Source organism: Myxocyprinus asiaticus, chromosome 50 (assembly GCF_019703515.2).
Source record: "Myxocyprinus asiaticus isolate MX2 ecotype Aquarium Trade chromosome 50, UBuf_Myxa_2, whole genome shotgun sequence".
Lineage (NCBI taxonomy): Eukaryota > Metazoa > Chordata > Actinopteri > Cypriniformes > Catostomidae > Myxocyprinus > Myxocyprinus asiaticus.
Window position 1 is genome coordinate 12,095,865 of NC_059393.1, and position 13,822 is coordinate 12,109,686.

At 36.6% G+C, this 13,822-nt stretch overlaps 1 protein-coding gene across 4 annotated transcripts in view; it reads right to left on the reverse strand.

Annotated features, from left to right (window-relative positions):
• LOC127439280 (DENN domain-containing protein 1B-like) overlaps positions 1 to 13,822 on the reverse strand; it is a 143,680-nt gene that overhangs the window by 36,760 nt on the left and 93,098 nt on the right. For all 4 annotated transcript variants that reach the window (XM_051695503.1, XM_051695502.1, XM_051695501.1 and 1 more), the window contains 3 exons: positions 12,174 to 12,274; positions 9,014 to 9,059; positions 7,491 to 7,592 (listed from right to left, as the gene is read on the reverse strand). In XM_051695503.1, coding sequence (XP_051551463.1) covers positions 7,491 to 7,592; positions 9,014 to 9,059; positions 12,174 to 12,274 — 249 coding nt within the window. The remainder of the gene's footprint in view (positions 1 to 7,490; positions 7,593 to 9,013; positions 9,060 to 12,173; positions 12,275 to 13,822) is intronic.

The following is a 13,822-nucleotide window of genomic DNA, read 5'->3' on the forward strand; positions in this document are numbered from 1 at the left end:
GCCCCACTGAACATTTAGATTTTAGACATCAAAAATCTTTTAGACATTAAAAGCTTTCTAAAAAAATCTGTAAAAAAGACAGTAGTTAATCATGGTGAAAACAGGCAGAATCTAACTGAATAGAAATAGATACATTTAAAATAAATAAAATGTACAATTACAGGAGAAAAAATAAATAGATATTATATGAAAGTTCTACAGTATAGTGGTCGACCGATAAACCGCAGAGGCCTCGTGATATATCAGTTGACCACTATCCAGTTGAGGTCAGAAGTTTACATACACTTAGGTCAAAGTTATAAAAACACAATTTTTAACCACTCCACAGATTTCCTATCAGCAAACTATAGTTTTGGTAAGTTGTTTAGGACATCTACTTTGTGCATGACACAAGTAATTTTTCCAACAATTGTTTACAGACAGATTGTTTCGCTTTTAATTGACTATATCACAATTCCAGTGGGTCAGAAGTTTACATTCACTAAGTTAACTGTGCCTTTAAGCAGTTTGGAAAATTCCAGAAAATGATGGAAACCTTTAGGCAATTAGCTTGTGATAGGCTATTTGGCTAATTGGAGTCAATTGGAGGTGTACCTGTGGATGTATTTTAAGGCCTATCTTCAAACTCAATGACACTTTGCATGACATCATGGAAAAAAAAAGAAAAAAAAAAATTGTAGACCTCCACAAGTCTGGTTCATCCTTGAATGCAATTTCCAAACACCTGAAGGTATCATGTTCATCTGTACAAACAACAGTACACAAGTATAAACACCATGGGACCATACAGCCATCATAATGCTCAGGAAGGAGACACATTCTGTCTACTAGAGATGAATGTAGTTTGGTGCAAAAAGTGCAAATCAATCCCAGAACAATAGCAAAGGACCTTGTGAAGATGCTGGAGGAAACAGGTAGACAAGTATCTATATCCACAGTAAAACGAGTCCTATATCAACATAATCTGAAAAGCTGCTCAGCAAGGAAGAAGCCACTGCTCCAAAACTGCCATAAAAAAGCCAGACTACAGTTTGCAAGTGCACATGGGGACAAATATATGGGGAAATAGAAATTTCCTCTGGTCTGATGAAACAAAAATTGAACTGTTTGGCCATAATGACCATCATTATGTTTGGAGGAAAAAGGATGAGGCTTGCAAGCCGAAGAACACCATCCCAACCGCGAAGCATGGGGGTGGCAGCATCATGTTGTGGGGGTGCTTTGCTGCAGGAGGGACTGGTGCACTTCACAAAATAGATGGCATCATGAGGAAGGAAAATTATGTGGATATATTGAAGCAACATCTCAAGACATCAGCCAGGAAGTTAAAGATCGGTCGCAAATTATGTGGATATACTGAAGCAACATCTCAAGACATCAGCCAGGAAGTTAAAGATCTGTTGCAAATGGGTCTTCCAAATGGACAATGACCCCAAGCAAACCACCAAAGTTGTGGCAAAATGGCTTAAGGACAACAAAGTCAAGGAACTGGAGTGGCCATCACAAAGCCCTGACCTCAATCCAACAGAAAATTTGTGGGCAGAACTGAAAAAGAGTGTGCGAGCAAGGAGGCCTACAAACCTGACTCAGTTACACCAGTTCTGTCTGGAGGAATGGGCCAAAATTCCAGCAACTTATTGTGAGAAGCTTGTGGAAGGCTACCCAAAACGTCTGACCCAAGTTAAACAATTTAAAGTCAATGCTACCAAATACTAACAAAGCGTATGTAAACTTCTTACCCACTGGGAATGTGATGAAAGAAATAAAAGCTGAAATAAATAATTCTCACTACTATTATCCTGATATTTCATATTCTTAAAATAAAGTAGTGATCCTAACTGACCTAAGACAGGCAAAGTTTTGTACAATAAAATTTCAGGACTTGTGAAAAACTTGGTTTAAATGTATTTGGCTAAGGTGTATGTTAACTTCTGGCTTCAACTGTACTAATACGATACATTTTCCCGTTTGGCCGATTTGCTTCTTGAGGGTGCTGAAAATCGCCTGTAAACGACCGGTCATGGTTCATTTTGTTGTTACAGTACGTGCCATCGTATTACTACAATAATAGACTGGTGTGCAACACAGTGTCATTTAAATGGTCTGCATATCAGAGCCGCAGCAGACGTGTTTGAGCTCATGTTTAAGTGCTTGCCTGTTTCATTCTCGCTCTTCTTTTTTAACTGTCTTGTCTAATGAGAAAAAGGCAAATATCAATAAAACTAATATCATATACCGTCTGCAAATATGCACATATCTCGTTTAAACAGATGTAATAAACCAACCTCACACAACTTGAGCAGATCTAGCATCCTGTGGAGCGCTCATTTATTTACCTCTAAAGCAAGTATTCTATCAGCCTCTCCTCAGCAGATCCCTGTAACTTTTAACTTTCTGTTCTAATGATAAAAGGCAAATGTCAATAAAACTTCTATTATATACCATTTGCAAATATGCAGATATCTTGTTTAAACAGATGTAATTCATTAACCTTACGAAAATCCAGCATTTTCATCCCGTCAACCGCTCGTCTAATATCTTCCTCTGAAAAGCGTATTCTATCAGCCAGTCAATCAAAACTTCAGGATCAGGATCAAAAGTTCCTCTGATTCACAAATCATGATAGTCACTCCTTGACAATCCAAGCAGGAGATCCAGGCCGTTTAAACTGTCAAGAGATTGCTGCTCGCGCTGGATCCATACGAGTGCGTGAGTGCAACTTCAAAGTAAAAGAGCTTCACGTGTGCTATAAGTAAATAACTTATTCACTATACACTGTATGTACAATTGGTTTGATTTGGTATTTTTTGAGAAAATGCAATTGCTAACGTGGACATGCCATCCATGGTTGCTGGACTACTGTGTGTACTGTTATTTCCTTCTGCCTAATATATTAACAATTTCTTCATGTGCAAATAAATTACTAAAATTTGATGACCAAACAGAAATCAGAAGAAACTGCTATCTACCATTTAAAATACAATATAATTTTTTTAGATTCTTTTTACAAAGTTAAAGTTTTGTGTGAAATTGAGTAAATATAGTGCTAAATAAGAGATTATTATTATTATTATTTTTTTAACAATTTTATGTTTATGTTATTTACTATATTAAATTGCATTGCATTGGCCTATCTGCCACCCTGCTCTCTGGATATCGGCATCGGTCATTACAAAACCAATATTGGTCAACCATTACTATAGTATTTGATTTCAAATCAAAATGTAGGTTGGAAGAAAAACATCAAACACGAAACAATGATCATGAAATGATTAATCATCATGATCAACATGCATTAAACATGCATGTAAACAAATCAGCTCATTCAATATACTGTATCATCAGGTTACATTCGACCCTATCAGAGTATGGCTGAAATTCTTTTTATTAAAGACAGGGGGAAAAATATGTTTTGTTAAGGATTCTGTCCAGGGATGGAAAGCCGTGGGGAGGCAATTAGAGGACTACAAAGAAAAAAGAAATAGATATGAAAATCTTCTGCTTTCTTTTGATGTACACTAGGCTGAAAAGTATATGTACATGCTGAATGAATTCACACCCTTTAAGAGAAACACAAAAGACAACTTGCATTTCAATCCCAGTGCTAAAGGATTGCTGACAAAATGCAGATCAGTGTCTCCTTAATACACTATATATACTGCATTGCATACATTTTAGAGTAAATTAAAAGAGGCTTACATTTTTTATTAAATCTCACATTTATGGTGTGTGATTTAACAGTCAAACAAAAATATAAACAAGTACCAGGATGTAAAAGAACTAAAATAAATAGCTTTTACAATGGAAAACATTTCAGATTTAGCCTTCACAAGTTAGTTTTCACAAGGCCTATTACTCCATCAATCAATACTAGTTCATACTGTATGTCAAGAATTTTTTACTATGTGGAAGATGTCCTGCGAACTGTTAAATATTTACATTTTATATATATATATATATATATATATAAACATACACACAAATATAAAAAACAAAAACAAAACCAAAATTATTTGTCATTTTTGGAACACATTAAAACTTTATAAAACTGATGAAAATGAATGACAATAACTTTTCAATGCAAAACAATGTGATGTGTGGTACTTTAAAGACATCTGAATTTAATTTTAGTCAAACACTCTCCAACTTCTCAGTCTAGAGCAAAAAAGGAGCAATCAAGTACAGTTATTGTTCATCAACAGACCAATAACAGCGGTGCCTTCAGGGCTGGACACAGCATTAATTCACTCAGGGGCGGAAATGAGCCCCACCTGGTCTACTGTGACCCGCAAAAGAGAGAACTGCAAACCTGCTCTTTACTGGGCTTATATTCGGGATGCCCTCAAAATAGAACAAGCGTTGAAGAACGAAACTTTCCCACTTTCCCCAAACAGTAATTGTTTGTTGTGTCAGCTCATGTACTTTTGCTTTTGTTTTCTCTCGTAAAATTAAAAGAATGAATCCCAATTAAACATTGCGGTGAGTGATCTCGGAGGAGGAGCACGAATATTGTACTTTCTCTGATTAATTTGTTAACCTCCATTTGGTAGCTTAATATACATGAGGTGGGTATGCAAACTTGAATTTTCGCTGTTGATTGAGAACATAAATGATCAAACACAGAAGTACAAATATAAGCTGTGCAGAGGAGACGAAAGGGAGACAACCGAAATGACACAAAGTAGAAACAAGACAGAGAAACTAAAAAAGTAAACAATAGATCTGCCGTAACTTGAACAAGAGTAATAAAGTCAAAAAGAATATTTTATCAAAAACGTCTAAGGATTGATACAGGACCTGTGAACAGAGAATCACATCCAAATAACACTGCATGCTTTGCTGTTTGAAACCACAATGGATTCATAATTTTCTATTTTTGGATAGTTTTAATGACTGCAGAAGTAAACACCCCATTCCTCGCTATAAGAACCAATTATAATTGAATAAAAAAGCAACGGTTTCACAATGTTTAAAAAGGAGGAAAACACCTTCATTTATTTGTGAAAGAGCAAACTCTCCTCTCAACATTTTTTTTTTTCAATCTCAACAACCTCCCATCATTAAAATGTCTTAAATATTTATACATTCAGTTTGCAATGAAATCTTGACAGCACGATCAGAACTTTAGCAACAAAAATGTTAAAAAAAGAAAAGCTAGTTAGTGGAAATAGTCAGCTTTAACAAGTTACACTAAAAAGGTTGATTTACATTACTGTAATTTTTTTTGTTATTATATATGATTTTTTTTTTAAAAGTCCTGTTGTTCAATGACATTTTGAACTTATTTTCACACATTGTACAAAAAAAAATAAAATAAATAAAAAAAAAACACAACACACTGCACTTTCAACCATCACGTCTGATGTTTCCAATAAAAAGGAATGTTTAAAATGATTTTCAATCCTCTTTGAGCTACAGCAATTATTATCTCAATTTGTAAAATCCTTGCTTAGCAAAGAACGGAATCGCTACTGGCGTGGTAGCATTTCTAATAGTCAATAAATCTAAAATATTATGTGTGAAATTGGGAAAAAACTGCCATTAAGTGACAGACAGTGGAAAGCACAGCATAGGGTCCCATCTGAAAAAAGAGCCAGGTAATTCAGGACAACTGTCACCCCTGACCCATCTGAAAGCAGGTCTAGTGGTCAAACTCTCCAAATAATAAACTCCACATGGTAAAAAAAAAAAAAAGAAAAAAAAAAAAAAAAAAGCCTTCAAACACTTAATTAGATGAATCTCAAAAGGTTCGGCTTAAATCAATATATGACTTAGAGAAAAAAGAAATGCTCCAGGGTCAGTAATATTATATTTTGCTTTATAGTTGTAAAAAGTAATGATTTTTGTAGTGGTTAGAAATACTAACATTTGTGAATAAAATAAACCCTGAGAGGAAACCTGATGTCTACTTAATTAAAATGAAGTTAAAGTAAAAAAGGCAACCAAATAAATTTATTAAATTAAATGCAATTAAAATCTAATTGGACCACACAAAATCCTTTTAGAAATACTGATTTGCAAGCCACATTTGTAGCAAACATCATGTGATAGACAATTTAAGTAGCAAACGAAAAATGTTTTTTACCTCAAGCTTTTGCTCAATTTGAACATATTCCGAGAGTTATGAATTTTAATATCCCCAAAGGTAGGATAACCAGAGGGAGAGAAAAATGATTTTTTTGTGGAGATAAATATATTATTGTAGGTGACATTTACATTCAGGTGGGGTAATTTAACATGATATGCAGAATACGTTCTATCATTAGTCAATGAAAAATTACACGAGAGGATCAAAGCAAACATTGAGCTGCCACTTAATCACGTTACAAAGACAAAGAGTTTTTTCTTTCCCCTCCGTCAGTTTTAAAAGACTCGACTCCTTTTTTTGACGACACTCTCAGTTTGCAATTTAATTTACAAATGGGATGCCAATGCTGAGACGGCATAACAGAACAGGCTGGCTTTTTCTGCTTGGACAGACAGCAGCGGGATCCACCGAGTCATATAGGAGTGTTAAAATACACCCCTCCAGCAGGGAGGAAACAGAGAAAGCAAGAAAACATGAAAAAAATAAAAAAATAAAATAAAGTTTCTTTATGTTCAAAGGGACAGATGACAGACATGTTTCTGACCCTGATGCTGGATGCACTTCCTGTTGCACTGACCGTGGCACCTAAACATTAATTAAAGGGACAAGGCGCTGGCAGGTGGCAGAAAAGTAGAATCTAATAATTGGCCCCCTTCTTCTCTATGCTTTCAGAAAATTCTGGACTACTAGCAAGATGTGGCACTGGGCAGGAAGAAAGGCATGCTTTGTATAAAAAAAAATAATGATAAAAAAAAAATAGATGAAAGCAGGAGTATAAAAATACAGTGAGATCTGATGGTTGGTGAATTGCGACGGCCGTTTAACGTCAAAGGGCAAGTTTACAGAGCACAGTCTGAAGATTCATGGCAGCGTCTGCTAATGATGAGAGGACAGAGGCGCAGTGTGTTCCTCTGACTAGAGAGAGTGTGTTTGTTTAAATGTGCAGGTGGGGGAGAGAGGGGGAAAGACAGAACGACTGAATGTAAAAAAAATGGCAATCATGTTTGTGAGTGTACTGTATGTGTGTGAGAGAGAGACTGAGGGCTTAGAACAAAAGAAAAAGTCACAAATTGTAATGTGTGTGTGTTTGTGTGAGTGTTTGTGTTTTACTGAGCTAAACTTCAGGAATAAAACCGACCCGGCTTAATCTGTCCAAACCTACTTTTGAAGGTGTCTTCAAAAGGCAAACAATATTCATATTTAATAAATAATAATAAAAATAAAACAATATTCTAAAAAATCAAAAAATAAATACAAATAAAATAAAATGGCAGTAGGGTTAGGCTGTTAGAATTTTAAATGGCTTTCATTAATATTAGTAACTAAATAAATGTGTGTTAGTGTGTGTGTGTGTGTGTGTGTGTGTGTGTGTGTGTGTGTGTGTTTTGTTATCGTTTCTCACCACATCACTGGGCAGGTTGTGCAGGTCATCTGTGGGGCTTTCCAGTGTGTTTGTGTCCACGTTCAGAATGACCACATCCTCCAGAGATCTGGTCTTTACTCTCTGGATACACAACACACTGTTACACACACAATCCTGATAATTTGCATGTCATGCACCCTTCTTAAAAAGGACCAGACCATCATTCTGTGATATATATTTTGTAAATGACTGACAACAACAGAAGCGTTTTTTAAAACAGCATATGTGCTTATTTATTTATTTTTTTGTAATATATAATTCCACATATGCAGTTTCTTTATTCAGAACATATATGTGTGTGTGTGTGTGTGTGTGTGTGTGTGTGTATGTGCGTGCGCAGGCAAATACAGTATATATACAACTGTTTTTATAAAGAAATCAAAATAAATATGTAACTACATTTTTTCTTTTTTTACCCAAAAATGTCCAAACCTCTACAGGCCACTAAAGCAGGCAAGAAATTAAATGGATTAAGATCACATGTAAACATAGGATTCTCATAAACAAAAAACAAATAAATCTTTTGAATTATTATCTGTAAAACAAAAAGGTACTCCAAAAGCATTTTATAATCAATGTTCAATAATGAAATCGGTCAATAACATATAATTAGAAAAAAATAAATCTCCAACAGCTAGAATGTTAATTGAAGAAGAAAAAAAACAGTAAAAAAGCAAAAACCACTATGAGCTCTAAAACAAATGTTACAAAAAGAAAGTCATTTCACTTAGCTGCTTAAATACTAATAAAAACAGACTCTTTTCAGGCACTTTGAATGAAGCCCCACTGTGTTGAGCGGTGTAATGTTCCCACACAATGGTAGTCACGGTAGTGCCGACAAATTCAATAATTATTCCTTTGGTGCAGGTGGGGGAAACAGCCAAGTGTGTAAAAAATTTCTGGTTTGTCATTTTTGACAGTCGCGGCTACGGCGGCCTGTGTGCTGATTTGGTCTAATTACGTGCAGCCAGATTGGGGGGGGTGGACTGTCAGCGGGCGAATGCGTGATAAACACCGGCACTGCCGCGACTGTCAGCACTATCAGATCCGAGCGTGCAGCTATAGGTCTACCTCCAACCAACATGCCATTTCTCAATAACCAAACACACCATCTTTTTGTTTCTCCTGCATTTCTCCAGCTCTTTCATTTTTGCGGGCGCCCGGGAGATGAAAAGTAAAAAACAATGTGTCAATTTCTGTAGGTTTCCCTGTGCTCGGCGATGAGGCATCAAAGTAGAAATGGCATTATTAGCGTCACAGATGGATTAGTTGGTTTGAGCAGTGTGATGTGATTGATTCAGATTTTAAATAGCCTCATGTCCACGATAAAGTGAAAGAAAGCAAATAAATAATGATGGTTATATGTAATATCGGGGAGCTTTGACTGCCAGCTTTGACTGCCAACTGTGACTGCGACTGAGTGGTCTGCTTTTGATCAGATGTCTGATAAAAATACTTTAAGGATGATGAACAGCTGCTGACAGTAGATTAATGTTGCTTACCTCTAACAGGCTGAGATGAACTCCGACCAGATATGGCATGGGCGCACTGTTGGGAACAGAGACAAACCAGGGTCATTAGGAACAGAACTAATGGCAACATGAAAATAGCTTTTATTGCAGAGGAGGAAGCTGGTTGATCCATTTCTTAAGGCAGTTTAAAAATAAAACCTGTCTATCCCTTTATGCCTTGTCCTAACCAGACACGACATGCTAAGATTCCAGCGACAAGCAATCTGTCTGTCCACACCTGGCGTGACACAACACCGCAATATTAATACACTAAAATGAAGATAATTGAAAATAAAATGTGATAATAAAAATAAAAACAGAGCAATCACAGACGGAACAGTCTGTTTATTGAACACAACTAATTTTATCACTTAAGCTCCATAATGCTTTCAATGGCAAGTCCCGAGGGAATAAATACACAATCACATACACACGCAGGGAAAAGTTACTTTATGAATCGGATCCTTATTCAGTCTGTTACGATCGTTTATGTTCACACAGTACTCCTGCATGAACATAATGATTATATTCTTATTTTGAAATAAAAAAGAAAACATTGCAATTTTTTAAACGTCAAAAATTAGAGTTTTCTTTACAATGTCCACAAACAAATGTGTTTAGTAGATACTCCATACAAAATATTTGAAACATATCTGTACGTTACAGAACAAATTTGACACCAATCAAAGAATTCTGTGCAGAATAATAATAAATGAGGGTCACTGTAAATTGACAAATATCTTTGACGCAGCACACATCAGAAGTTAAACTTTATTAGCTTCCTCGGTTGTTTCCCAGAATGAGCACTTTTAAGCAGTGAGGGTGATTAGTGTAATTGGCAAGCGTCACTTTTGAGTCTCGGTGCAGAGCAGAGCAAGGAAGGGCCGCATAATTAGATAGGTTTGGGTAGCCGCTACTGTGCTCACTCAATCAGGTTATGTGGCTAATAAGCTACAGTCTCCCTCACTGCATCTGTTAAGGCCACGGATTTAACTGACATGCAGGCATGCTGACATGCAGACACGCATTGGGTGAGCCCTGTCACGTCATTGTTGTCTGTGAGTGTAACTTTGTTATAACAGCCTAATTCCCATAATTTCTACTATCATTCATCATGACCAACGCACACTCTTCAAAAATGTATTATAATCTTGTTTTGTATAATTTCATAGCTAAAATATAATAAAATCATCTTGCTCTTAAAACTGACATAACATGAATGACCACATTTATATGAATGTTGCATTTGACCACAAATATTTTCTCTGCACATTTTTGCTGCAAGTAAAACATGAGGCTCTGGTGTCAAGCATGGCAGCACAAGTCCGTCAATTTAAGGGTATAGGGTGTTCTGTTAGCTATAGAGAAGGGCTGTAAGTTAAGAGTGTGGTCACGGTCTCAGCCCCCAGCTGGCATACAGAAATCAGTCTGCCGCATAAGCCGTACTGTGTATGTATCTGATAGGTATAAAACAGTATGCTGGACTTGGTGTGGTGGCATTGGCTGTAATAAATCAAGTCCTTCACAAATCCTCTGAGATTTCAGATTTGGTGGAAGATATTTATTACAATGAGGGGCATTTTGGAAGGTAGTTCTGCACGTTTAAGTTCACCATGGTAGTGACAGACCGACATATTGGCTAGACCAATTAATCAGACAATATTTGGTCATTTTGAAATTATTGTCATGCTGATGATTGTTCTTTCTTAAAAGAAGTCTGACATTTTATATTCAGAGTGAATTTTGAATAAATATTTTTGTGACATAAAAATGTATTTAATCAATTGTGTACATATGTATATGCAATTATTTTATGCATATCTAATTTTTATGATATATGTATATTTCAGCCATTGTCTTGTTAGATATTGGCATCTGCATTGACTATTGACAAACCCATATCGGTCAACCACTGCTAGGGCTGAATCGAATGAAAATCGAAATCGAGATGTGACGTAGTGCATTAATCAAACCGCAAAGGCTGCGATTTAAATACTTAAAAAGTCGGTTTGTGCAGAGCACTGTTCTCTTTACATATTTCACACATACTCAAAGCACGCGTGAGGCTAATGAGCTGAAGCATGTTACATTTACAGAGCTCTAGATTCACTAACTGCACATTTGTGTAATCCCAAATATGCTTGGAGGCTAAAAGTTACTATCCAAATCTAAAGTTACATCATAACACTGGGTTTTTGTGGACAGGAGAGTGAATGAGGGCATTTTTCTCTTTATTGAGGTTATTGTCATCTCCACTACAAATAGAAACATCTTCCTTTTGTGTTCTGCCAAAATAAAAGCTTCAGCTACAATCTGCAGAATGACTGCATAGCTACAGTATGCCACATGCAGGTATTCACTGTATTTTTTTCTTTATTTAGTCTGGTTCTTTTTAAGAGGTCTCAAGTGTGAACACCCTTTTGTGAACAGCATTTCTATTGGCAGTTAAAGATATTTTCTCATGACTTAATTTTGGTCAAAAGGAAACACTATTTTATTTATTTATTTTAAATGTTAATCATACCGCAGTTCAAATCTCAATCATAATAATTTTCTAAATAATCGCAAATATTTTGCGTTAACAATGGCTTCACTGCTAAAGATTGATTAATAAATAACTTTTTCCTGAACTTTTTCCTTTTCCTCGAAAAGCTGTTGAAAACTCATGACAGAATTTACCCGCCTGTCAAGTTCAACACATTCCCGCCCATTGCGTGTTTGTCAGTTTTTTGGCAAATTTGATACTGCTTTCAACATAGTGAGGTATTCTCAAGCTTCCAATCCAAATTTTCCTACAAAATGGACTTTATCCATGTAACACAAGTGGGACAAATTGGTGCAAATCATTAATAAATTGACTCTTACAAAAATTATCGCTTGAATAGAAGAATTTTTCTTTTTTATGAACACTTTCATTGAAAAGGCCCAAACAGTGCAAAACATGTGAAAATTATGGAGAAAATAAATGAATGTGTATTTACAAGTAACACAGAAATCACTCGAAAGGCCTAAATCACACTCTAAACACTCAAAAACAGACAGCTCTAAAGCTCAGAAGGCAGCACTGCCAAAGCGAGATACAAATGACACATTTGTGTTATTGTGTGTTTCTGTAGGTTTCTGTAGGTGTGTAGATGAGCGGAGCTCTTACCAGCAGTAGTCCAGTAGATGAGGAGTAAGAACAGGGATAAAGATGTGCTGCCAGTGCATGGGATAGAGCATGGCGGTGGACCCCTGTACGCATGCAGTTAACTACAACAAGAAAACAGAGACAAATGTACGAGGCTCCTTCGTATGATGGGCAAAGAAAACACTCCTTTTTGTGGGTGCATTGAACACGCCATTTAACAAGCTTTGCTTTAGGGGATTCCGTTTATTGTGTGCCAGGAGAGCAGGCAGTATCACATACAGGTGACTTTTTAATCTTACAAAGCTCGAAATGAAAATATACTTAATATTTAATACAAGGATATATATTTAATATATATAATTATATATTATAAAATATAATTTATACAATTAAATGTGGATTTTTGTTGTTGTTGTTGTTTTATTCTCTTCTCCACGTTTGCTCTGATGTTAACAGGACAGGTTCAAATCATCAATCATGGCCCTAAAAATACACCAAAGCACAAGACTTAAGGTGTCAAATGTGTAGCAGCTTTGGCTCTGATACTATATTAATTATGTTTTATTACTGCTATACATACATAGTAAATAATCTAACTCTACAAGCAGTGAACTGTTAATTACATTGCTGGCATGGATGTTTAATGAGTGAACACCCAAGTGACACTACACCACAGCCTGATTCCCCCTCATGGCTACCTAGCAGTTGTAATGACCTGTGTGTACGAGCTCACACACACACACACACACACACACACACACACACACACACACACACACACACACACACACACACACACACACACACACACACACACAGGAGCTTCCTCATCTTTCAGATTAAAATAACATGATTAAATATGGAAAAAGAACAGAGGTCTGAAGGCTCCTCTGGGACTTCATTAGGGCAAATTGCCAAAGAATGAAACATGAGTTAGCCAAGAGAGACTGTGAGCTGTTGGAATACCACAGGGAGTAGGGCTGGATGGGGGGGTCTTGACAATTGGAGCTTCCAGTAATGTGCGAACCATGGCTCTGTACTATCAAGAGACCCCCCTTGCTCACTGACACACACAATATCACAATTGACCAGTGAAACCAACCAAGCTTGGCGGTGGCACAACAGTTAGGTTACAAAATATCCATCCAAAGCCACACCTTCCCCTTATACGAGGTGCAGTTTTATACGTCCTTAGACAAGATAAAAGGCCAAAGGCATACTTTATGCGAGTACGCGTCAGAAAATGAGAGCACTTGATCAATGCATAGCCAATGCGTGGTCCGGTTGAACATGCTTAACGTGCATTTGTGCATGACTGCGGTAGAAACAAACCTCAGTACTGAAGGGGGCAACAGAGTTACCTTAAAAGGTCTGTGCCATTAAACTGGATGTGCTATTATTCGGGTAAGCTGCTATTAGTATATTGACTTCAACTTACTTGATTAGCAATATTCTCTTCAAACTAACAGTAGAAGCGGACAGTTCACACTAATGTCCGCTTTAGCACCCCTTGCAGCAACACTGAGACTGCAATGCGTACTTGCGTTGTGTTATCAGTTGTGATCTGACACATTTTTCAACACAACAACACAGCGAAATGAAACGCCTGCATTCATTTTGTTGCAGCCTTAAGAGTGGTCGTGTTCCTGAAGCCCCGTTCACACTGCCAG